The following is a 23,911-nucleotide window of genomic DNA, read 5'->3' on the forward strand; positions in this document are numbered from 1 at the left end:
ACTTGAGGATTTCTGTCTTTGTGGCCCTCATGGGACCTCCACACAGTCTGTGACTAAGACATTCGTTGTCCCCTCACATCCATTGCTCCTCCTTCCAGGGTAACAGAGACTTCAGAATGAAGCCAGCACTTCCCAGTCTCCATGTAGCTGGGCATGGTGGAGTGCTGGTTCAGGCTCCTGGGGTGCAAGGGGTGGAGGGCCGCCAGTTCCAGGATGCAACCATAGTGGGCAGTGCCTGCCCCTCCCCTTCGCTTTCTTCCTGGAAGGGGAGCAACCCAACTGACAGGAGGTGACCTTGGGTGGAAGCCACACAAGGAAGGTCAAGGAGAGGCTCAGCCTTCAAGCAGCATTTTGCCAGCCCTGTCCTCCTCTGGGCTACAAGGGGAAGGGGAACTTCTGTCTTGTTTAGATTGCTGCTACTGGAGGATTTCTGTCCCTTGTAACCAAACCCAACTCTAGCCCCGGGGTGTTGCTATTGCAGGCAATATTGTAGTTGTTAGGTCCCCGAAGGAGGAGGAACACAGGAGGCCAGAATGGTGAGGGATTACACATTTACTCAATCATCCGCACACCAAGTGGCTGAGCCTGCATGGCTCCAGCACCCAGCACCGGAGACAGAGACAGCGACTGGCTTTTTCTGGGCGAAGACTTCTTTATGCATACCTGGAGGGGAGATAATGGAATGTGGTCACTGCAAGGGAAATGTGGTCTCAGCAAAGGGAATGTCCATAGTGAAATGACCTGAAAAGCCAGTTCCTGGGGGAGGGGTATCAATTCAATTGCTTGATCAAACCTAGCAGCAGTGAGCCTCTTTGGGAACCAGGTGAGAGCTCAGGCTTGTATCCAGGAGTAGAATCACTGGCCACTGAATGTGCACCTCCCAGTTTCTCCTGAGTGCTGCCCGATTTCTGACCAAAGTGGCAGGACCTCTGTAAGTCCATAAGCAAGTGGTAGAAGGTTCAGTTTCCTCTTATCGTCCCCAGCCCTTAATCTGGTGAGGATGTGGGAAAGAACTAAAAAAACTTGCATTTCTTCTATGAGGAGATTATTCATCCTTTTGATTGAAGAGATTGGTCACTTGTCAGATGATCTTTCTAAAACTCCTGTTGCCCTGGCCCCTGTGGCTCGGTTGGTTGGGTGTCCTCCCATGCACCGTCTGATTCCCAGTCAGGAAACATGCCCAGGTTTCAGGCTCGATACCTGGTAGGAGGCATGCAGGAGGCAGCCAATCAATGTTTCTCTCCCGCATTGATGTTTCTCTCCACCTCCCTTCTCTCCCTAAAAAAATCAATTCAAAAAATTAAAAATAAAACTCACCTGCTTAGAAACCTTCAAAACCATAGTGAGCTCTTACTCGGTGCCACACACCAAGCCTGGCACTTTTAATCTCATTCATCCTCAGAGCAATCCTCACAGGTTTTGTTATCACAGATGGCCCCCTTATCTGCAGTTTTGCTTTTTGAGGTTTCAGTTACCTGTGGTAAACCTCGGTCTGAAGAAATTTAATGAAAAATTTCATGCCCTGGCCAGGATAGCTCAGTTGGTTCGCTGTTGTCCCATGCACCAAAAGGTCGCCGGTTCGATTCCTGGTCAGGGCACATGCCCACATTGCAGGTTCAATCCCTAGTCAGGGTGCATGCAGGAGGCAAACTGGTCTATGTTTCTCTCTCACATCAATGTTTCTCTCCCTCTCCGTTCCTCTCTCTCTAAAAATCACTTAGATGATTCTAAAGTCTCTGTTCCCCTGGAAGACATTTAAAAAAAATATTCAGAAATAATAAGTTTTAAATTGCATGCCATTCTGAGTACCTCACTTTAACATCACATAGGCATTGTATAATTTCACTTCATCATAAGAAGGGTGCGTACAGTACAATAAGATATTTTGAGAGAGACCACAGTCACATAACATATTACAGTATAGTCAGGTGCCCCTTAGCGACAGGATAATGTTCTAAGAAATGTGTCATTTCCTTGTGTGAGCATCACGGAGTGCACGTAACCACACGTGTGGCATAACCTGTACACCTAGGCTGAATGGGACAGCCTATTGCTCCCAGGATATGACTCTGTATGGCACGTCACATGTAAAGCAACATGAGATTAAATCAGGCACAAGAGAAGACGTTGCTATCGAGTTAGTTGTTAATCTCTTTCTATTCCTAATTTTTAAATTAAACTTTCATAGGTATGTATGTACAGGAAAATATATCTGTAGGGTTCAGTACTAGCCCGGTGTCAGGCATCCCCTGGGGGTCTGGGAATGTGGAGAAGGAGAGACTTCTGTATTCTGATTTTACAGAAGAGAAACAGAAGCGGGAAAAGATTAATTAACCTGCCCAGAGCACACAGCCACTGAATGCCGAGCCAGATGGAAAAGCAGGTGGGCCTGACACGGCTCAGAGTTCTTGATGAGGCCAGCACTTCTCACACTTCCATGTGCACACACGTCAGCTGGGGAGCTTGTGAACATGCACATGTGGGCTCAGCGGTTCTGGGGTGGGGCCTGAGAGACGGCATTTCTAACAAGCTCCCAGGTGTTGCAGCACTGCTGACCATACTTTGAGTAGCAAGGTGTAATTTTGCCTTTTTTCTAAAGCCTCCCACCTTTAATGCCTCCCACCTCCCCAACCGGCCCTTCCTTCTATCAAACCCCCCATGTTCTTGTTCATGTCCCACCCAGAAGGGGTCTACTACATGCGCCTCAAAGGGGTCTAGCTCAGCATACTCCGACATCCACTGGTCTGTGTCTTTCTCCCCTCCTAGACTGTAAGATCCTTGAAGACAAATACAGTCATACACTGTTTCATGACACTGAAGGATGGGCCACATATACAATGGTGCTCCCATAGGATTATAATGGAGCTGAAAAATTCCTATTGTCTAGTGACATGGTTGCAGCCGCAATAAAGCCAAAGTCATAGTGCTTTCTTAAAAGAATGACACCTCCCACAAAGAGCCTCGGGTATTGCAGAGGCCATAGTTATAGGAGGTGACGGCTCCATGCCCGTGTTGCCCCTGGAGACCTTCCAGCGCACAGATGTGGCGTGGGAGACAGCGGTACTGACGATCCTAACTCTGTGTGGGCTTAGGCCAATGTGTGTGTTTGCCTTCGTTTTGTTTTTTTTTTTTTTTAAATATATATATGTATATTTTATTATTGATTCTTTTACAGAGAGGAAGGGAGAGAGATAGAGAGCTAGAAACATCAATGAGAGAGAAACATCGATCAGCTGCCTCCTGCACACCTCCCACTGGGGATGTGCCCACAACCAAGGTACATGCCCTTGACCGGAATCGAACCTGGGACCCTTCAGTCTGCAGGCCAACACTCTATCCACTGAGCCAAACCAGTTAGGGCTGCCTTCATTTTCTTGTTTTTATTTTTTATTTTTTTTTTAAATATATTTTATTGATATTTTACAGAGAGGAAGGGAGAGGGATAGAGAGCTAGAAACATCAATGAGAGAGAAACATCAATCAGCTGCCTCCTGCACACCTCCCACTGGGGATGTGCCCGCAACCTAGGTACATGCCCTTGACTGAAATCGAACCCGGGACCCTTCAGTCCGCAGGCCGACGCTCTATCCACTGAGCCAAACTGGTTTCAGCAACTGCCTTCGTTTTTTAACAAAAAAAGTTTTAAAAATAGAAAAAGCTAAAATAAATAAATAAATAAAAAATTAAAAAATAAGAAAAGCTTATAAAATAAGGATATCAAAATAATTTTGTACAGCAGTACAATGTATTGTAAGCTAAGTTATTACCAAAAGTCAAAAAATTAAAAAATTAGAAGTTTATAAAATAAAGTTACAGTAAGCTAAGGTTAATATATTATTATTATTTTTTTTTTTAAAGGATAGCTTTTTTTTTTTAATAAATCTTTATTCAGATTATTACAATTATTTCTCCTTTTTCCCCCCATAGCTCCCCTCCACCCATTTCTCACCCCACCTTCTGCCCTTACCTCCCCCCCACTGTCCTCATCCATAGGTGTATGATTTTTGTCCAGTCTCTTCATGAACCCCCCATACCCCTTTCCCCCTGAGAATTATCAGTCCACTCCCTTTCTATGCCCCTGATTCTATTATATTCACCAGATTATTCTGTTCCTCAGGTTTTTAATTCACTTGATTTTTAGGTTCGCTTGTTAATAGATATGTATTTGTTGTTCATAATTTTTCTCTTTACTTTTTTCTTCTTCCTCTTCTTTAAGAATACCTTTCAGCATTTCATATAATACTGGTTTGGTGGTGATGAACTCCTTCAGCTTTTTCTTATCTGTGAAGCTCTTTATCTGCCCTTCAATTCTGAATGATAGCTTTGCTGGGTAGAGTAATCTTGGTTGTAGGTTCTTGCTATTCATCACATTGAAAATTTCTTGCCACTCCCGTCTGGCCTGCATAGTTTCTGTTGAGAAGTCAGCTGACTCGTATGGGTGCTCCCTTGTAGGTAATTAACTGTTTTTCTCTTGCTGCTTTTAATATTCTCTCTTTGTCTTTTGCTCTTGGCATTTTAATTATGATGTGTCTTGGTGTGGTCCTCTTTGGATTCCTTTTGTTTGGGGTTCTGTGCGCTTCCTGGACTTGTAAGTCTATTTCTTTCAGCAGGTGGGGGAAGTTTTCGGTCATTATTTCTTCAAATAGGTTTTCAGTATCTTGCTCTCTCTCTTCTTCTGGCACCCCCATAATTCTGATGTTGGTACGCTTGAAGTTGTCCCAGAGTCTTCTTACATTATCTTCAACTTTTTGGATTTTTTTTTTTGCTTTTTGCTTTTTCGGTTGAGTGTTTTTTGCTTCTTTGTATTTCAATTCTTTGACTTGATTCTTGGGTTCCTCTATTCTGTTTCTGGGTCTCTGTATAATATTTTTTATTTCAGTCAGTGTATGTTTAATTTCTAGTTGGTCCTTTTTCATATCTTCGAGGGTCTCTTTATATTTATCGGCCTTTTCTAGGATATTCTTAAAAAGTCTTATAACCGTGGTTTTGAATTCTATATCCAGTCGTTTGTTTTCTTCCATTTCTTTCGTTTGTGATCTGATTCTTTGACCCCGCATTTTCACTGATTCCCTGAGTTGGTAAGGTAGATATTTGTGCTAGGTTTCCAATATGGCCCAGTGGGTCTGCTTCCCCAGTTAACCTGAGGTGGACACTCTTGGTGCACCCCTTTGTGGACTGTGTGTGCAGCCTTGTTGTAATTAAGTCTTTATTGTTGTTGGTATCACTGGGAAGAATTGACCTCCGGGCCAGTTGGCTGTAAGGATCAGCTGTGTCTATGCTGGGAGAAGTTCGGTGCTGGAGACAGCCTTATAGGATTAGACTTGCCAAATTGCAATAGCCTCTGTGCTCAGCTTGGATGGGGTGGAGTCTCAGTTTTGGCTTCCTGTCAGCCTTGCCCTTGCGCGCATGTGCGCTTTCAGTCCTCCGCCTTCCCCAGCTCGAGTCTCCGCCTGAGAGTCCAGACTCCCCCCACAAGAGCGTGGGTTTCCAGGGGCTCGCCTGGAACTGGGGTTCACTGCAGTCAGAACTGGGGCTCAGTGCCGTCAGGAGCCTCTGACTCCCTTTCACTAGGGAAAGCCTGTGGCAACCTCCACAGCCTTTGTGCGCACTGGCACGCGCACACGCGCTTTCAGTCCTCCGCCTTCCCCGGCTCCCGAGTCTCCGCCCGAGAGTCCAGACTCCCCCACAAGAGCGTGGGTCCCCAGGGGCTCGCCTGGAACTGGGGTTCACTGCAGTCAGAACTGGGACTCAGTGCAGTCAGAATCCTCTGACTCCCTTCCACTAGGGAAAGCCTGTGGCAACTTCCGCAGCCTTTGTGCGCACTGGCGCGCGCGGGCACTTTCAGTCCTCCGCCTTCCCCGGCTCCTGAGTCTCCGCCCGAGAGTCCAGACTCCCCCCGTAAGAGCGTGGGTCCCCAGGGGTTCGCCCGGAACTGGGGTTCAGTGCTGTCAGAACTGGGGTTCAGTGCGGTCGGAAGCTTCCTTCCCCCTTCTGCCAGAGAAAGTCAGCCAGGCTCTCAGCCGCCCTTCCTCTCTGCGCGCACAAAGCCCCTTTGCCGTACCTCCAATTCTCTGTGAGCTTTCCTCTTTCCTTCTAGTTGTAGAATTTTCACTCAGCCAGCTTTCCTGTGGTTCTGGATGGTGTCCGTTCTGTCTTTTAGTTGTAGTTTTGAAATTGTTGTGCGAGGCAGCAGTTTAGGTGTTTACCTATGCCGCCATCTTGGTTTCTCCCAGGTTAATATATTATTGAAGAACATTTTAAAATAAATTTGGTATAGCCTGAGTGTGCAGTGTTTATAAAGACCACAGTACACCGGGCCAGTGTGGCTCAATGGTTGAGCATTGACCTATGAACCAGGAGGTGGCGGTTCGATTCCCAGTCAGGGCACATGCCTGGGTTGTGGGCTCCATCCCCAGTGTGGGGCATGTAGGATGCAGCCGATCAATGATTCTCTCTCATCGCTGATGTTTCTATCTCTTTCTCCCTTCCTCTCTGAAATCAATAAAAGCATATTAAAAAAATAAATAAAGACCACAGTAGTGGACAGTAGTCTAGGCCTTCACATCCACTCACCCACAATAAACTCCAGTCCTAAATGCTCCATTCATGATAAGTGCCCTACGTAGGTATACTGTCTTAATCTTTTATACGTACGTTTACTGTACCTTTTCTGTGTTTAGGTCTGTGTAGATACATAAACACTTACCCTTGTGCTATAACTGCCTACAGTATTCAGTACAGTAACGTGCTGTGCAGGTTTGTAGCCTAGGAGCCTTAGGCTACACCACAGGGCCTGGGTGTAGCAGGCTGTGCCATCTGCGTCTGTGTAGGCGCACTCACTCTGCATGTCTCCGTGATGAAATCACCTGATGACCCGTTTCTCAGAATATATCCCCTTCATTAGGCGATGCATGACTGTACTATATGTCGTTCTTCTCAAAAATCCACGCTCTGTGCCTGGCACAGGAGTTATCTAGCAAATGTTTGTTGAGTAAAAAAATAAGCTCCTTGTCTCAAAGAATCCCACTACCACCCATCTCACTGCGTAAGCCAGGAACCTAAGTTTCACTCTTGACACTTCTTTCCCTCCATTACCAAGTCAACTGAACTCCCCCGATGACTCTCAAAGCAGTTTCCTCCCTCCCTCCATCCCATCCTAGTGCCACAGCCTCCTGACAGTTGCTCTGTGCCTCTCTGGCCCTCCGGTCAATCTACACGGCAGCCAGAGTGATCTCAAATGCCAATTCGATTTTAAAATAAAGAAGATCCTTCACATGGCCTCGACCCTACCCAGCCTGACCCTGGTGGCTCCCCTCTGGCCTCTCTCACTGCTCTTCACACTGCCTGCTCAGATCCTGGTGTTCATTATGCTTCCTTCTGTGGCAGGGTCTCTGCATACCGCCTGGACCAGAGGTCGGCAAATTCATTAGTCAACGATTGAAATTTCTTTTGAGAGCCAAATTTTTTGAACTTAAACTTCTTCTGAGGCCACTTCTTCAAAACAGACTCGCCCAGGCCGTGGTATTTTGTGGAGGAGCCACACTCAAGGGGCCAAAGAGCCGCATGTGGCTCGTGAGCCGCAGTTTGCCGACCACGGGCCTGGACTGCTCTCTCTTCTCTTCCTGGGAGTCAATGATTACCCCTCCCCACATCTGAGCCCAAGGACCATTTCCTAAGAGGCTCTCAACCTCCCTGACCTGGTTAAATGTCCCTGTTATCAGGTCCTTATAATACCCATATGACAGATTTCACTTTTGTGGCACTTGTCATAAGTGAACTTTTTTCCAAGACAACATATGCTTATATCTCAAAAACCACAATTTCCAAAGCAAATAGAGCAAAAGTTGGGCCCCAATTTAAACCAACAGAACTGAACAGACATTTTTCTTCTTTTAAAATATATTTTTATTGATTTCAGAGAGGAAGGGAGAGGGGTAGAGAGATAGAAACATCAGTGATGAGAGAATCATTGATCAGCTGCCTTCTGCATGCCCCCTACTGAGGATCGAGCCTGCAACCCAGGCATGTGCCCTTGACTGAAATCAAACCTGGGACCCTTCAGTCCGCAGGCCGACGCTCTATCCACTCAGCCAAACCAGCTAGGGCCAGACATATTTCTTTATCTGACTTTAAATAAATTTAAATCAAGAGATCCATCAAATTTTAAAAAGCACCTGTATTCAGAGAAGAGCTGAATATTTTCCCCATTTCGCAAAACCAATTAGCATAAAAATATTTGCCTTTACAACCTGAAAGTCTTGTTTTCATTGATGTCCAGTGGAGACAGAGCTTAAGGTTCTGAAACATGAAGCATCTCCTGGAACAATGCCAATGAGGGGTTTTCATGACAAAACAGTTTCTGATAAGGTTCCTTGGGGGCCCCATGCTTTCCCCATGAGACTCCAGAATTTCAGCCCAGGTCTGGTTGCCAGAGGGGTATTGAAGCAACATTTGCATAGAACTATACTAATTTTATTTAGGGTATATGTTTATTAGCTGTATCTTGAGATTGTGGCAGGCCTCTGTGGGGTTCCCCAACTGAGACCACCAGAGGGCGCAAGAGCTTGGGTCCAAGTCCGTGGTGAGGAAAAACCGCTCCCGCCGCGGGGGGGCTGGGGTTCTGGAGAGGCTTCCTTTAATGTCTACGGGGATAGCTTAAGGGTTTAACAGGCAGCTGGGTTGGGGGATCCGACAGGAAAGGGACCCAGCGTGAGGCCAGGGTTGGGGACCGCTGCTCAACATTCATTCATTCGACACAAGCCCAAATCAGACACCCAGGAAGAGAGAATAATCACTTCGAGGGAGAGCAGTTCATTGGCATTTCTAGGGAGACTTAGTATTTTCAGAACCTCTAAATTTACTTATTTACCGACTTGAGAGAGATTTCTTTGCTGTTCCATTATTTATGCATTCCTTGGTTGATTCTTTGTATGTGCCCTGACCGGGGATGAGCCCACAGTGGCATATCTGGAGGAGCTGCCCAGCCAGGGCCCGAACCTTTCAACATTCCTTTATCTCGTTTGGGAAGAAGTCAGCCAAGAGGGTGTTGCAGATAAGGAAGCTGAGATTCAGAGTATTGGCATCTTCACCAATTCCCCTGACTGCCTTTGGTTTTGTTGTGTTTTTTTTAAAACTGAGATAAAACCTTTTATTTATTTATGCTTCTCCATTTTGTTTAAAAAAACAACCACCAGCACCTTAATATTAACTGACAGCCCTTCCCCCTCACCCCTCCTTGGGCTGGGGGGTAGATAATGGGGAAATGGCCCCCAGGGGCGGGGCTGACCATAGAGCCCCTTGGAGAGGTAATGGAGCCCAAATCCCCTCCCCAGGGGACGGGGCACCTGTAGTGTATGAACTGGGGAGTTAACGGGACTCTTGAACCTCTTCTTGTACCAACATATATGCCCTTGGCCATCAAGGGTAAGGAAGCATATGGGGAGGGGATTCCTACCGCTCCTCTATGTCCTTGCTCAGTCCGCGTCTCAGGAACTGAGGGCTGAGGAGCAAGAAAGTGGAGAAAGAGTGGGGGTAGGGTGTCACACAAAGGAGTACTGGTTATTAATGGCTCTGGGGTGGCCCCCTTCTTCTCCATCGCTCCCTAGTGGTAACTGCTAGAGCTCTGACTGCCTTGCAACGGCGGTCTTGGCGCGACGCCGCCGCAGGTTGCTTTCGCAGCACAGCAGCAGAGGCGTTCCGGTGCGCCAGGGTCCTGCGGAGTCTGAGACACGCTCCCCGGTTACCCAGGCAACAGGGCGGCAGTCACGTGGGGCAGGAGCCTGAGGAGAAGTCTTGGGAGCATGCGCGGCCCTCGACCTCAGTTTCAGCCGTCGGGAGGCGGGTCATGTGTCAAAGGCTTGCACGCGGTGGCGTCGGCAACCCAGGCTGAGTCGTCACATGACCGGCTTTTAGACATCATGGCGGCGGCCGTGGTGCAGCGCTGGGGTTGAGCTACAGCGAGTGTAGTGGGCTCCTGCCCGGGGTGAGGGTGGCTCCCCCTGGGGGGTGGGGAGGATCAGGCCCTGCTCGGCCCTCCTCAACCCTATCCGATCATCCGAATTCCACGCGTCCCCTCCGCGCGGTGTCTGCCGGGTCGGGGAGCAAAGCCGGGCCCGGGTTCCATCCCAGCCGTGCTCTGGGCAGGCTCCTGCCCAGTTTGTGCGCGCACTTCCCGCGCCCGGGCTCCCTCCAGCCTCCTTTCTCCAGCCTCCTCTCCTCGCAGGTAGGATCGTCGGTGGGACCAGAGCGCGGGCGGGCGCGGCCCCTGGGACCATGGCTGGGTCCGAGAACGAGCCCTTCCTCAGCCAGGCGGATGACACTGACGACGGGCCGGTGCCCGGCACCCCGGGGTTACCGGGCTCCATGGGGAATCCGAAGTCCGAGGATCCGGAGGTCCCGGACCGGGAGAAACTGCAGCGCATCACGGGCGTGTCTGCGGCCCATTCGGCTCTCATAGTGGCCGTGCTGTGCTACATCAACCTCCTCAACTACATGGACCGCTTCACCGTGGCTGGTACTGACTTCTGGGAGGACCAGGGGGAGGGAGCGGGGTCCCAAAGGTGGAGCTGCCTCGCGGATCCCATCCTGAGTCTTCTTCCCAGGCGTCCTTCCGGACATCGAGCAGTTTTTCGACATCGGAGACAGTAGCTCCGGCCTCATCCAGACCGGTGAGTGAAGGCCCCTTCTGGGTGCACAGCACTATTTTTCCTTTTCTTGCCCCAGTAGGGGCCGCATGGGCGGAGGAGTAGGGGCCACAGCTAGGGGAAGAGATGGCCCAGATGCTGCTCTGAAGCTGTTTTGGTTAGTTAGCACACCTCATTTAAAGAGCAGCCAGCTTAGTGTAATGGTGAAGACAAACCTGGGTTTAAATTTCAGCATTCTGCTCACAGTGTGATGGTAGGCAAGGCCCCCAACCTCGCTCTTTTTTGGTGGGTGCGATGGAACTAGTAATAACCCAGACCACCTCATAGGGAGGATTAAATGAGATGATGCCCCCCCGCTGCTGAGAACATGGCAGGAACCTAATAAGTAATGGCAAAGAGGGTGTCTGAAATGGGGAGAGGTGAGTTTTATTTGTTCAGAACTTTGGGATTTGTGAGAGAGGGAAAGACAGGGCCCACTCCTCGTTTCCTTCCCTCCCTCCTTCACTGATTTCCTGAGCAACTACTATGGAGGAAGTGGTGATGGCACCCACAAAACTTGTCCAAGACCTTTTATGCCCATTGTCTTCAAAGCGTTCCATCAGCCAAGGAATAGATGTTATTCTTATTTGATAGAGGAAGTGGCTAGTATCATCTACATTTTTATAAAGAAACTGAGGCTTGGAGAAGAGTTAAGACTTGACTCGGGCCACACCACAAGTGAGAGGCAGAAGAGGAGTTTGAATCCAGGTCTTGCAATGTTCTTTGCTCCAGTCCAGGCCAATAAGGAACTGGAAGTATTTAAGGCAAGGTCTAGAGAAATGAGAATGGGATCATAGGTCACGGTCTGCAAACCTCTAAAGAGTTGTAGAGTTGGAGAAGAAGGCAGCCCATTCACTTTTTCATCCAACACATGTTCATTGAGCGCCTGTGTTATGCTAGGCCAGGTGTTAAATAATGGAAACACAGCCATGGCAAATAGGCAGTGACTGTGTTCATGGAGCTGACATTCTGCCGTGCCTGAGGGGGCAACAGTGCATAAAAACCTAAACTGATACTGAGATAATTTTCTGTAGGAATAAGCGTTACGTAAAAGAACACAGTAGATGCGGTAAAGACTGCATGTGTGGTGGTTGGAAAAGTGTCTGAGCTGGAACCTAAACTTGCTAAGCTCTGTGAAGCTCAGGGGAGAGGAGAGAATGTTCTAGAGAGAAATGACGGCAGTTGCCGAAAACCCAAGATGGTATTGAGGTTGGCCATTGGGCCAGTGGAGTACAGAGAAAGGACACGATGTGCATGAGGTTGGAGAGGTAGGGGGCAGTTAGATCAGACAGTGCAATGTGGGCCATGGTATAGAGTGTGGATTTTGTTTTTGGCTGGATGGGAGGAGGTGATGAGTCAGCTGGTCCATCCATTCTACAGTGGAAGGTTTGAAAGACACTGAAAATGGGGTTGGACTGGCCCTGGCAGGAAGCTTGGACAGTTTCAGGGTTGGGAGTTATTCCTGCCCCTCCTCACCCTCCCTGAGCTGGGATGGGGTAGGGGCACGGGGGCTGGGCTGTGACTCTCTGCTTCCCCTCAGTGTTCATCTCCAGTTACATGGTGTTGGCACCTGTGTTTGGCTACCTGGGTGACAGGTACAATCGGAAGTATCTCATGTGCGGGGGCATTGCCTTCTGGTCCCTGGTGACACTGGGGTCGTCCTTCATCCCCAGAGAGGTGAGGTCCCACGCTGGCTCCTGCTTCCGGCCCCCCCTCTCCCCCATCAGTCTTTGCTTCTGCTCTTTGGAGCCATGGCAGACTGGGCCGGGGGAACTTCTGCATCTTCCTTGGTCCTTGCCATCTTACCCCCTGCTTGCCTGAGTTAATCTGCCCACCCCGTCCTTCCCCCTTTTCTTTCAGAGCCTTCTCTCCATCATCCCCGTCCATGGCTTCTTCCACTCAACACCTAAACACTAGCATTTCTTTCTCTCCCGTGGAAAAGGCTCACCTAGACCGCCCTCTGTCCCCCTTCCCCTTCCTGGTCAGACTTCCTGAAAGGCCCCTTGACCGAGCTCCAGTCTGGGTGAAGGAGCAGCCAGGGAGAGGCTCTCATTTGCCGGCACTTCCTCTCCCCCTTGCCCTTGAGCACTGCCGGCTGTGAGCTGTCCCCACTCCATTGCCAAAGTCAACAGGGACCTCTCGGTTGCTAAATGTAGCTCCTACTTCCTAGTCCTCTTCTCACTAGATCTCCTGGGAGCCTCTGGCTCTGTTGACCCACTTCTTCCTTCCGGCAACCCTTCTAATCTCCATGACGCCATCCTTTGGATGTTCCTCCTGCCTCCCCAGCTGTTGCTTCTTTGCTCTTTTAAACTCTCCTCTGTCTGTTCTCCTCTACACCCCAGAACGCTGTCCTCAGCTCTAGGCACTCATGACACACTCCTTGGGTGACGGTACCCTGTCCCTAGCTGCGGGGGTCTTTGCTAAACAAGTGAAATCCCACCTAAGATGATGACACACTATTGGGTGGGGTAGGCAAGATAGAAATTAAGATTTATTTTGCACTTACTGGGCACAAGGTAATGAATAGATCTTTTATTATTCAGTCCTCACAATAGTTATGTGAAGAAGTTGTTGTTATCCCCCTTTTTCAGATTAGAAAACTGAGGCTCAGAAAGGTTACGTTGCTTTCTCAAAGTCACAGCCAGTCAGTAGGGGAGCCAGGATGCAAGCTCAGGTCTTTGTGATTCTAAAACCCTGGCCTCTCCCACCATCTCTGCCACCTCTCCAGAACTGGCTGGTGAGGTAGGCTGGGAGGCTGGCTGTAGGGTGGGTGCCACCCCCCACCCCGGTCTCGTTCCCTAGCAATTCTGGCTGCTCCTCCTGACTCGGGGCCTGGTGGGGGTCGGGGAAGCCAGTTACTCCACCATCGCGCCCACCCTCATCGCTGACCTCTTCGTGGCAGACCAGCGGAGTCGGATGCTCAGTGTGTTCTACTTTGCCATCCCAGTGGGCAGGTGAGTGGGCCTTGGGCCTGCCTGGTGGGGAGGCAGAAGGGCCTGGCATTGGGCATGACTGACCAACTGTCCCTTCTCTCCCGCCCTTTCCCCCAGTGGTCTGGGTTACATTGCAGGCTCCAAAGTGAAGGATGTGGCTGGGGACTGGCACTGGGCTCTGAGGGTGAGTCTGATTACAGCCTGGGGGGAGGTCAGCAACATGTTCACTGATTCCCCCCTTTTTACCTTCAGACACCCCATTTTCAGCAGCGTTTACTCTGCCAAGCCTGCAGGAGGCCTGGCTGCCCTCCGCACAAAGCCATGTGCTCGACAGAACTCTTGGTTATAGGTGACAGAGCCCATTGTAAGTGCAAGCACCCAAATGGGATGGCATCGGCTCTCAGAAAGGAAAGCCAGGGGGACCTTCAGGTACAGCTGGCTCCAGGCGCCCACAGACAGGCATATGACCGCCCTCCTGAGCTCTGCTTTCCTCTGTGCTACCTTTGTTCTCAAGCAAGTGGACACTCCATTTAGAAACATTGGCCCCTGAATCCTTGAGCAATAGTCCTGGATAGTGTCTGGTTAGGTAAACATGGGTCACATGCCTGCCCTTGATGGAATCAATCCCTAAGGCTGGGAAGTTGGCCAAGTCTGGGTTACAGGCCCTGCTCCCTACTTGAACCATGTGGATTTAGAGAAGTCGAGGGTGTGTTTTCCCAAAAGAAAGTTAGGGTGCTGTTACCAAGTGAGGAGCAGTCAGGCTTGCAGAATTGGGAGTGGCCCCTAGTGGCGCTCCCCCTCCCCAGTGGCAGGCTCAGCTCCCTTGAGCAGGCACTTATCCCCGTTTGAGGTCTTGGGGCCTGAGTCGCCCTTACACACTTTCCCTTTCTCCCAGTCCCAGGGTTGAGTGTGTCTCTTGCCTGGGCCTGTCCTGAAGCCACACTCTCCCCAGGTGACACCAGGCTTAGGAGTGGTGGCGGTGCTGCTGCTGTTCCTGGTAGTACGGGAGCCGCCAAGGGGAGCTGTGGAGCGCCACTCGGACTCACCACCCCTGAACCCCACCTCGTGGCGGGCAGATCTGAGGGCTCTGGCTAGAAAGTGAGTTCAGTTCCATCCTAACCCCACATCTTAGATCCCCAGGGAGGCCCTGGCCCTGACAACTGGGTTGAAATTTACATGGGGGTCTTCATTCTTTTAGAGAGAGAGAGAAAAAAAACATGGATTTGTTGTTGCACTTATTTATGCGCTCATCGGTTGCTTTTTGTATGGGACCTGACTGGAGATCGGACCCCATAACTTAGGCATATGGGGAAGATGCTCTAACCAACAGAGCTACCCCGCTGGTCTTCGTTTTCTTTCCAATCTGGCCCAATGTCAGGGCCAGTAATTCAGTCACTACCACCCCCTGTGGCAGCTGCTCGAATTACAGGCCCAGATCCTGGGAGCCAGGACAGCCTCCACACCCAGTGCCCTGACCTTAGAACAGCCTTGGGCAAACTACGGCCTGCGGGCCGGATCCGGCTGTTCTATCCGGTTCTCTTGCTCTCCCCTCCGCTCCTTTACTTTGAATTTATATTAGTTCACACAAACACTCCATCCATGCTTTTGTTCCGGCCCTCCGGTCCAGTTTAAGAACCCATTGTGGCCCTCGAGTAAAAAAGTTTGCCCACCCCTGCCTTAGAAACATCAGCCAGGAAGGGAGAACAGAGTCCCCTACCTGGACCCTCAGTGGAGTCTGACTTCCTCCCTCCCAACCGTCGCTGCAGCCCTAGCTTCGTCCTGTCCTCCCTTGGCTTCACTGCTGTGGCCTTTGTCACGGGCTCCCTGGCGCTCTGGGCTCCTGCATTCCTGCTGCGTTCCCGTGTGGTCTTGGGGGAGACCCCGCCCTGTCTTCCTGGAGACTCTTGCTCTTCTTCTGACAGGTACCCGGATGGGGGCTGGGATGGATGGCCTGCAGGTGGCAGGGGGTGTCGTGGAAAGAGGATGACCCAGGCTCAGACAAGGAGAGTTTGAGTCTCAATTCCACAAGCTCCTTTCCTCTCTCAGAGTTTGTTTCCTGGTCTGGGAAGTTGGTGATAGAAACTTAGTGAACCGTGGCTGTTGTGCTGGATAGACCTGGGTTGTGAGGGTGCTGGGATGGACCATCTGCCTCTCCAGGCCATAGGAGTGAGGCTAGGGGGCTTTGCAGGGGGACAGACTCGTCCCCATGTCCCTCCTTCTGCCCCCAGCCTCATTTTTGGGCTCATCACCTGCCTGACTGGTGTCCTGGGTGTGGGCCTGGGCGTGGAGATCAGCCGCCGCCTCCGCCACTCCAACCCCCGGGCTGACCCACTGGTCTGTGCTGCTGGCCTCCTGGGCTCTGCGCCCTTCCTCTTCCTGTCCGTGGCTTGTGCCCGTGGTAGCATCGTGGCCACTTATGTGAGTAGCCAGCAGGGTCCTGGGGAAGGAAGGGGCACTGGGGCAGGACTGGGGCAACCAGCATAGTGGTGCACAGCCAGCTCTGGAGTGGGAATGCCTGGTTTTGGATCTCAGGTCTTGCCCTTCTTAACTGTGTGACGTTGGGCACCTCTCTGTGCCGTTTCACCATTTGTAAAAGGGGAATGATAATGGCTCCTGTTTCATAGTGGTGTTGTGAGGACTAAATGAGTTCATGGATGGGCCTCCATGTGTTTGCTCTTGTGATGAGCTCAACCCTGCTTCCCCCACGCCCTGGTCCCCCAGGTTTTCATCTTTATTGGGGAGACACTGTTGTCTATGAACTGGGCCATTGTGGCTGATATTCTTCTGGTGAGTATGTGGGCCGATCCAGGGTTGGTTCAGAGGCTGCTGGGAGCAGGGAGCGGGTGTGGGAGGCCTTACTTGCCTTGAATTGTGGCCTTTACCCCGTCTGGCCCCAGAGTGACTTCGCCGTCCAGCCCCAGATGGGCCTATAGTCTGGTCTGCCATACCCTTTACCCCAGCACACCTCTGAGCTGGGGTTCACCTCTGACCTCTGACTGGGTTGAAGCCTTGGCCTCATCTTTGCCCTGTCTCCGGCCCTCCCCCCGCCCCCCAGTATGTGGTGATCCCTACGAGGCGCTCCACCGCCGAGGCCTTCCAGATTGTGCTGGCCCACCTGCTGGGTGATGCCGGGAGCCCCTACCTCATCGGCCTGGTGAGCACTGCCCTCTGGCTGGGCTGGGGTGGGGTCGGGCACCCTGGGTTCCTGGCACTGGCTGGCGGGCAGTGGCCAGGGGCCTGAGCCTGGGCGGCATTGGAAGGTCAGGCCCCAGCTAGACTTCCTCTGGGCCACGCACCCCTCACCTTGGGTCCTCATCTTGATGGAGGATTTGTCTTCGTGAGTTTTCACATGAGACCTGGACCTCTCCCTGGGGGTCCAGACACCCTTCCCTTCCCGGCTCCAGTCTTTGTTCTTCTGGAGTTTGGGGCGCCCTTTCCAAGACTCTTTCTCCTGCTTTTCCTTTCCTGTCTCCCCACAGATGTCCGACCGCCTCCGCCGGAACTGGCCCCCCTCCTTCTTGTCCGAGTTCCGGGCCCTGCAGTTCTCGCTCATGCTCTGCGCCTTCATCGGGGCCCTGGGTGGTGCGGCCTTCCTGGGCACCGCCATCTTCATTGAGGGAGACCGCCGGCGGGCCCAGCTGCATGTGCAGGGTCAGTGGGGCCTTCCTGCCCAACTTTAGGATGCTGCCTGCTTGTTCGTTCGCCCGTGTGTCTAGTCCTGTGAACTGGCACCTCTTGCTCCACAGGCCTCCCTCATCCGCTTCAGGTCTGCCTGGCAACAAGCTGGTGTCCTGCTGTGTCCACAGCTCTGGGGCCCCATCCATTTCCCACCACCCGTGTGTCCCTCCCAGGCTTTGTGTCTGTCTGCGCATCCAACCCTGGCTCTGACCCCTCCCTCAACAGGTCTGTTGCATGAGGCCGGCCCCGAAGATGACCGCATTGTGGTGCCGCAGCGAGGCCGCTCCACCCGGGTCCCTGTGTCCAGTGTGCTCATCTGAAGGGCTGTCGCTCACCTACCTGCACACTGGCCACAGCTGGCCTCAGGCCGCCCCAGCAGGCACCCGGCCCGAACCTCGGCCTGGCCCAGCTTCTGAGAGGAGCCTTGGGCATGTTCCAGGTCCCACACTACACGGGCAGCCAAGGGCGGGCGATGGGGTGCAGGAGGGATCCCCTCCACTGGAGCAGCCCCAAGGGCTCGGTGCTATTTGTACTGAATAAAATTTGTAGCCAGAACCTAATTGCCTGCTTGAGTCTCTCTGGGTGCTAGTGACCACCCCCTGGAATGTGGGATGCCCCCCTCCAGCCCCAAGGCTCCTGGTGGCTGGTGGTCACTCCTGCGGGGCTCCTGGGCTGGGTGAGCGAGGCTGCAGTGAGCTGGCTCCCTGTGACTGTGAGTCACGCCCCTGTTTCCCCCAGAGCCCGCCCCTGTTGGAAGGCCAGCTGGGGTGAGGGGTGTGCCCTGTGCCGTGGTGTTAGCCTCCCTCTGCTACCTCCTTGAGCCCCGCTGTGGAGGCTGTTGCTGGCTGCCTGCAGCTGCTTGTCCTTGCCCCACTGGTGTGAGTGCCCCTTGTCCTGGAGACCAGCAGACCTAGAGGACCTGGGTGGCTCATCAGGCCTCCTCCACTCTCCCCACTGCTGGGTGGGGGTGGGAAGGGGGTAGGTGCAGCCGGCTGAGGAGCCTGATGATTTCCTGCCCTCACCCGGCGCTCACCACAGCTTCCTGCCGCAGGCGGGAGGGCAGGCGCTGAGGAAAGGCGGGCGCCGAGCCCAGGGGCAGGTAGGCCTGGGTGCAGGGTCCACACAGGGTGGCTGGTGCCCCAGACTCCAGCCCAGGCCCTGGCCTGATTGCCCTGGGGTCAAGGGTCTTCCAGCCAGCATTGAGGCGCACTCAGCCCAAGGCAGGGCGAGGATCCAGGAGCCCTCAAGGAGGGCACGGCTGCCCCCGCCAGGCTCCAGCCTGGTGCTGCTGGGCCCCTCTGCCCCGGCTGCCCAGCGCTTGCTCTGCTGCAGCTCTGTGCTGGGGGCGTACAGCGAGCAGCAGGTCTGGTCCGAGCTCTGTCCTGCAGATGGAGGCGGCCATCCTGCTCCCCTTGGTGCTGGGCCTCCTGCTGCTGCCCCTCTTGGCTGTGCTGCTGATGGCACTCTGTGTGCGCTGCCGAGAGCTGCCAGGTGAGTGGGAGCTGGTGGGGTGATCAGATGCCCGGACACACGGACAGAGATGCCTCACTTCATCTGTCCTTAACTCCTGCGTGCCCCTGACTCTGTTACCCTCTCCCTCTGTTACCCTTTCCCTGCCTCACTGGCCGTCTCTTCCGCAGACACCTATGACAGTGCTGTGCCCGACAGGTGAGTCTGCCCCCCCTGGCCCGGGCAGCTCCCTTGATTCCTTTGTGGGTTGGGCCGGGGCGTCTCCTGGTCCCTTACCCGCTGTCTCTCCTGCCAGCCTGCCAAGTAGCATCGTGATCAAAAGGCCTCGTGAGTACACGGAGGTCCTCTCCCTTGGGGTAGGGAGGAGAGAGTCCCCGGCAAGTGAGCAAGTGTGTGCCTTTGTTCAGGTTGCCCCGGTGGCTGCCCACATGGCCATGACCTGAGCTGGGGCGGGGAAGGCTATGGGTGCCCTCAGGCCTGTCCAGGGCACAGGGGTTTCAGAGGGTTAGGCCACTGTTGAGGCCTTGAGGGTAGGGGCATTGTGTCTGGAGTCATTCCTTCAGCTTGGTCCTGTGTCCTCAGCCATACTAGCCCCCTGGCCACAGGCTGCTGTGACCTCCTGTCCACCCTTGAGCCAGCCAGACCTGCTCCCCATCCCGTAAGTAACCCCTCCCCTCCAATTCCCCCTCTCTACCCCTCACCTCCTGGGATTGGAGGCTTCTTTCCCCATTGCAACCCCTCTGGCCCCAGAGCCCCAGCCCAGGCATGACCTCTGACTTTGACTCTCAGGAGATCCCCACAGCCCCCAGGGGGCTCCCACCGAATGCCGTCCGCTCGGCAGGACTCCGATGGCAGTAAGCTGGAGCAGGGCGCCCGGGCCTGGGGCTGGGCTGGCGGAGGATGTGCCCCCTCTCGCCTGGCTCAGTCTCCCTCTCGCCCTCTCTCTGTAGCCAACAGTGTGGCCAGCTATGAGAATGAGGGTGCGTCTGGGCCCCGGGGCCCTGGGCAGGGAGGCTGGGCCTGCCCTGGACTGGGCTGACCCTGTGTCCTTCCCCAGAGCCGGCCTGTGAGGATGAGGACGACGACGAGGAGGAGGACTATCACAACGAGGGCTACTTGTGAGTGTCCCGCTGGGAGGACGGGGCCGAGGCCGTGGCCTGCGCTCACCCATCCCTTGACTTTCCCTCAGAGAGGTGCTTCCTGACACTGTCCCGGCCACGTGCACCGTGGCCCCAGCAGCTGCTGCGCCCAGCAACCCCGGCCTCCGAGACAGCGCCTTCTCCAGTGAGTCGCCTTCCGACGCCCCAGCTTCTCTGCTCTCCGGGCGTTTCTGTGATGCTGCCACCCCGCTGTCTTCTCTCTTCTCTTTTCCTAGAACTCTGTCCTTCAGATAGTGGACTTCCTGCTCCGACCTCCTGAATGCCTCACTTGCCTCTCTTCTGCCTTCTCCTTTTATTGTCTGCAAGATTCCCTTGACTTTATTCCTCATTGGCCCTGCTCCTAGACTGTCCTTTTATTTCATTTATTTCTCCTATCGGAAAGCTCTTTCCTGATTCTCGAATGCTCCTTTTTCATAGCTTCCTGTTCTTGTTCATGGAGGCAACGTCACCTTGTAAATCCTGAAGGATATTGATTTTAGGTTCTTTTTTTGTGTCTTTGTGCGTTTGGAATTTTTCTTCTGCTTCCTGCATGGTCTGTTTCCTCTGAGCTGCTTTTCCCTCTTTGTTTGGTCACATCCTGCCTGTTAGGCATTCTCCTCCGTGTCTGTAATCTTCAGTGTCCCGTGACTCTCCTCTCTGTACATGCCCTGGGCCTCCCTGCTACACACTGGCTTCATCTGCCATCAGATTCCCAACTGTCACCTCTCTCCTGAGCGCCACACCATCTGCCCAGGCGCTTCTCTTCATTCATTCCCTTACTCATCTCTGCTACTTACTGGGTGACTCTGATAAAACAGCTAACGAGGGAGAGTCATGATGAAAAAGCTAACATTACTGAGGACCTACTATGCCCTACTAAGAGTTTCACATGTATGAGCTTGTTAAACCTCCCAGTTCCCAGGTGCTGCAGAGCCTGTTCCTCCCTCGTGTACCTCAGCTACCCCGTCTGCTCGATGGCAGCGTTGGTTTATTTAACAGACTCCCAGCTCCCATCTGTGGGGACAGGTCAGAAGGAGGGACAGCCACACTGAGGCGGAGAGAGGCAGCTCTAGGACAGCACACCTCATGCTGAAACACAGGCAGCACTTACTGCTTAATATTCACACTTAGTAGTCACAGCGTTAGTCCTCGCAGCACCTCCATGAGATGGGTAGTTACTCATCCGATTTTACAGATGAGAAAACGGAGGCCCAGAGAGGTTGAGAGCCGGTCTGAGGTTACGTGGTCAGTTAGTGATGAAACTGGATTTGAACCTGGGCCGTCTGGCTCCAAAGCCTGTCTTGTCCACATCCTCATGGAGAAACAAGTCCACACATAAAAGAACAAGATCATATCAGTGACAAGATGTGCTACGAAGGGACTAGGACAAAAGTGGGAGGAAGGGCCAGCTGGGCGATGGCCCCTCTGACTGGGCCCAGCCCTGGGGGTGTCTCCCTCCACACATGCCACCCAGCCCCGCCACTCTGAGCTGCCCAAGCCGGCCGCTGGTGTCTGCCGTCTCTCCTCTCTCAATCGCATTCCCTTTCATCAGTTCTGGTCAAATCGCCCTGTTCTCTCCATTGCCACGGCCTTTGTTTGCCCTCCTTCAGGCCATTGGCTGCGCTGGTGAGCACCCTCCCCGCTTCCCTCTGGGCCCACTGTGGGACGGTCTCTGGGTGTCTGTGCAGGAGTCTTGGCTGGTTTTTTGTTAAGTCTGGGGCTGTGGCTGGGAACTCCGGGGTGTCTGCCCAGGGGCCCTGGGTAAGGCCGGGCCCGCGCTTTTCTGTAGTGGAGTCGGGGGAGGACTATGTGAACGTTCCCGAGAGTGAGGAGAGTGCCGACGCATCTCTGGGTGAGTGGCTGGTGCCCCCAGTGCCCTCCCTTCTCCTGGCCCTGCCACCCCACCCCCACTGCCAGTGTGGCCGTGCCCACACCCCTTCTGTGGCTCTGTCCCCCTCGGTCTGGTGTCCTCTGCTCTCTCACCTCAGTGTGGCTGTCCCTCCTTCTGACCTGTCCCCACAGATGGGAGCCGGGAGTATGTGAACGTGTCCCAGGACCTGCAGCCCACTGTGAGGACTGAGCCCGGTGTGTGCTGGGGGAGGGTGGGAACGGGGGGCTCCCTGGGTGAGGGGGACAGTTTGTGAGGTGAAGACCAACCTCCCCTCTCCCTACAGCCACCTTGAGTTCCCAGGAGGCAGAGGAAGAGGAGGAAGAGGGTGCCCCAGATTATGAAAATCTGCAGGAGCTTCACTGAGGCCTGTGAGAGCCAGGCCCTGCCCTGCCCTGCCCCGCCCCGCCCCACCCTGCCCTGCCCTGCCCTGCCCTGCCTTGGGTCTGAGGGCTCCTGACCCTCCCTCAAGACCCTGCCCCACCTCCTCAGCCTCTCCTCCCTGATTCTGGGGACCCCTCGGGTACCCCTTTTCTGCCACCTCCTGACCATGGCCCCTCTGTCTCTCCCTGCCCTGTGTTTCAGCATGAGGTGTGCTGTCCTCGAGCTGCCTTCCTGGGAGGGCTGAGCTGGGCAGCTGGAAGTGGCTCCGGGAGGCCCACGTGGCACCCCACCCTGGCTCCAGCCTGACAACAGCCTGAGAATTTACCCCCTAACTTATTGTCACTTTGGGGTCCAGTCTGGGTGCCCCCAACGCTGCACCTTCTGACACAGCCTGAGAATCAAGGGCCTTGGCCCCCGGCCCTGCTCTGTTCAGAATAAAGGCTGGTGTGGTCTGTAGCTCTTGGCTTTGGGGACCCAGTGGTGGGGTCAGGGTGAGGGGGGGCAGAGGGTCTGCATGTGTGTGTGTGTGTGTGGGTCCCCATCCCCCACAGGGTCTCCAGCTCCTCCGGGTCCTGGCCAGCTGCTGTGTTGAGCAACTGAGAGGCCAGGACGGGTCGCCTTCTGAGCAAGGCCAGTGTGACCCAGCCTGGCACTTTGGGCCCCGACGCACGTCCATGAGACAGTGCACAGACGGAGGCTGTGCTGGTGGGAGAGCGGCGGGAAGTGCACTGGGCGGGCTCTGGAGCAACCCTCCCTGCCGGCCCGCTTCCCTGTCTTTGGAAGAGGACTTGATGACTTTGAAAGGTTTTGTTAGTTTTTACCTTTTGTGGTTCTCAATAAAACAGAACTTAAAAATGTTCTAAGCTGGCCCTGGCTGGTCTGGCTCAGCGGATAGAGCGTCGGCCTGCGGACTGAAGGGTCCCGGGTTTGATTCCAGTCAAGGGCACATGCCCGGTTGCGGGCTTGGTCCCCAGTGGGGGGTGTAGCCGATCAATGTTTCTCTCTGATCATTGATGTTTCTCTCTCTCTCTCCCTGTCCCTTCCTCTCTGAAATCAATAAAAATATTAAAAAAAAAACAAAACTGAGCAGCTGAAAACTTTCCAGACTAGGGTGTACAGACGGCTCACCTGGAGGTTTTTCCAAAAAGCAGACTCTGACCTGGTAGGTCAGGCAGGGGCCTGAGGCTCCACTTCCAAGGAGCCCCCAAGGGTTCTGATGCTGCTGTTCCAAAAACCACGCTTTGAGTAGCAGGGTGGGTACCCTGCAATGGCTCCTGCGTGGGCACGTGACCCAGCCCGGGCCAACGAGGACCGGCCTGGGACTTGGGCAGGAAGTGCTGGGAAGGAGAAGCTCTTTCTGTTCCTGGCGGTGAAGCTGGAGGGATGTCGCCCTGGAGCCCCCACCTGGAGACCTGCTGAGAACGAAGCGGACATGGAGGGCAGTGGCCCCGAGTGGGGCGGGCCCGCTCCTGCTCAACCCTGAATCGGTCACACCTGGAGCATGACATCCTCAGACTTCCCAGTTACATGGCCAATAAATGGCCAGTTTTCTCCCACTGGCCTGACTGGGGTTTCTGTTGCCTACAGCAAAGTCGTCCTGAGTGATGAAGTTGTTGGTGTCCTCTGTGGGCTCCAAAGATAACAGCAACCGCTTCTCTTTATGGAGCTCCTGCTCATTTTCATGCTTATCTCCCTTATTCCTCATCACTCGCCTGTTGCTGGTTACTGTAGGGGTCT

At 53.6% G+C, this 23,911-nt stretch overlaps 2 protein-coding genes across 5 annotated transcripts; both read left to right on the top strand.

Annotated features, from left to right (window-relative positions):
- The first annotated feature begins 9,810 nt into the window (after positions 1–9,810).
- Positions 9,811–17,848, top strand: SPNS1 (SPNS lysolipid transporter 1, lysophospholipid). Of its 3 annotated transcripts, none has more exons than XM_080679376.1 (13): positions 9,811–9,982; positions 10,223–10,513; positions 10,602–10,667; positions 12,223–12,359; positions 13,485–13,636; positions 13,733–13,799; positions 14,568–14,713; positions 15,382–15,537; positions 15,844–16,033; positions 16,337–16,402; positions 16,671–16,769; positions 17,095–17,266; positions 17,519–17,848. In XM_080679376.1, the coding sequence occupies exons 2-13, from the start codon at positions 10,273–10,275 to the stop codon at positions 17,611–17,613; spliced, it is 1,587 nt and encodes a 528-aa protein (XP_080535502.1). In that variant the 5' UTR covers positions 9,811–9,982; positions 10,223–10,272; the 3' UTR covers positions 17,614–17,848. The 3 variants fall into 3 exon arrangements, with proteins under 3 accessions (XP_080535502.1, XP_080535504.1, XP_080535503.1); XM_080679378.1 differs by having other exon boundaries at positions 9,888–10,222; positions 10,305–10,513; XM_080679377.1 differs by having other exon boundaries at positions 9,902–9,982; positions 10,227–10,513.
- Positions 17,849–18,341: 493 nt separating this feature from the next.
- Positions 18,342–23,242, top strand: LAT (linker for activation of T cells). Of its 2 annotated transcripts, XM_080678661.1 has the most exons (12): positions 18,342–18,784; positions 18,934–18,961; positions 19,059–19,090; positions 19,346–19,421; positions 19,553–19,617; positions 19,714–19,743; positions 19,821–19,881; positions 19,953–20,047; positions 21,692–21,754; positions 21,925–21,987; positions 22,077–22,161; positions 22,376–23,242. In XM_080678661.1, the coding sequence occupies exons 1-11, from the start codon at positions 18,682–18,684 to the stop codon at positions 22,154–22,156; spliced, it is 696 nt and encodes a 231-aa protein (XP_080534787.1). In that variant the 5' UTR covers positions 18,342–18,681; the 3' UTR covers positions 22,157–22,161; positions 22,376–23,242. The 2 variants fall into 2 exon arrangements, with proteins under 2 accessions (XP_080534787.1, XP_080534786.1); XM_080678660.1 differs by having other exon boundaries at positions 19,553–19,743.
- The last annotated feature ends 669 nt before the right edge of the window (positions 23,243–23,911 follow it).

This window comes from Plecotus auritus, assembly GCF_963455305.1.
Source record: "Plecotus auritus genome assembly, chromosome: 7".
Classification (NCBI taxonomy): Eukaryota; Metazoa; Chordata; class Mammalia; order Chiroptera; family Vespertilionidae; genus Plecotus; species Plecotus auritus.

Bases quoted from the DNA above. Each gene is read 5' to 3' on its own strand.
- SPNS1 (XM_080679376.1), top strand. From the start codon at position 10,273: ATGGCTGGGTCCGAGAACGAGCCCTTCCTCAGCCAGGCGGATGACACT. The intron at 10,514-10,601 runs GTACTGACTTCT...TCTTCTTCCCAG, and splicing joins GGACCGCTTCACCGTGGCTG to GCGTCCTTCCGGACATCGAG. The intron at 13,800-14,567 runs GTGAGTCTGATT...CACTCTCCCCAG, and splicing joins ACTGGCACTGGGCTCTGAGG to GTGACACCAGGCTTAGGAGT.
- LAT (XM_080678660.1), top strand. From the start codon at position 18,682: ATGGAGGCGGCCATCCTGCTCCCCTTGGTGCTGGGCCTCCTGCTGCTG. The intron at 19,091-19,345 runs GTGAGTACACGG...CTGTGTCCTCAG, and splicing joins CATCGTGATCAAAAGGCCTC to CCATACTAGCCCCCTGGCCA. The intron at 19,882-19,952 runs GTGAGTGTCCCG...ACTTTCCCTCAG, and splicing joins TATCACAACGAGGGCTACTT to AGAGGTGCTTCCTGACACTG.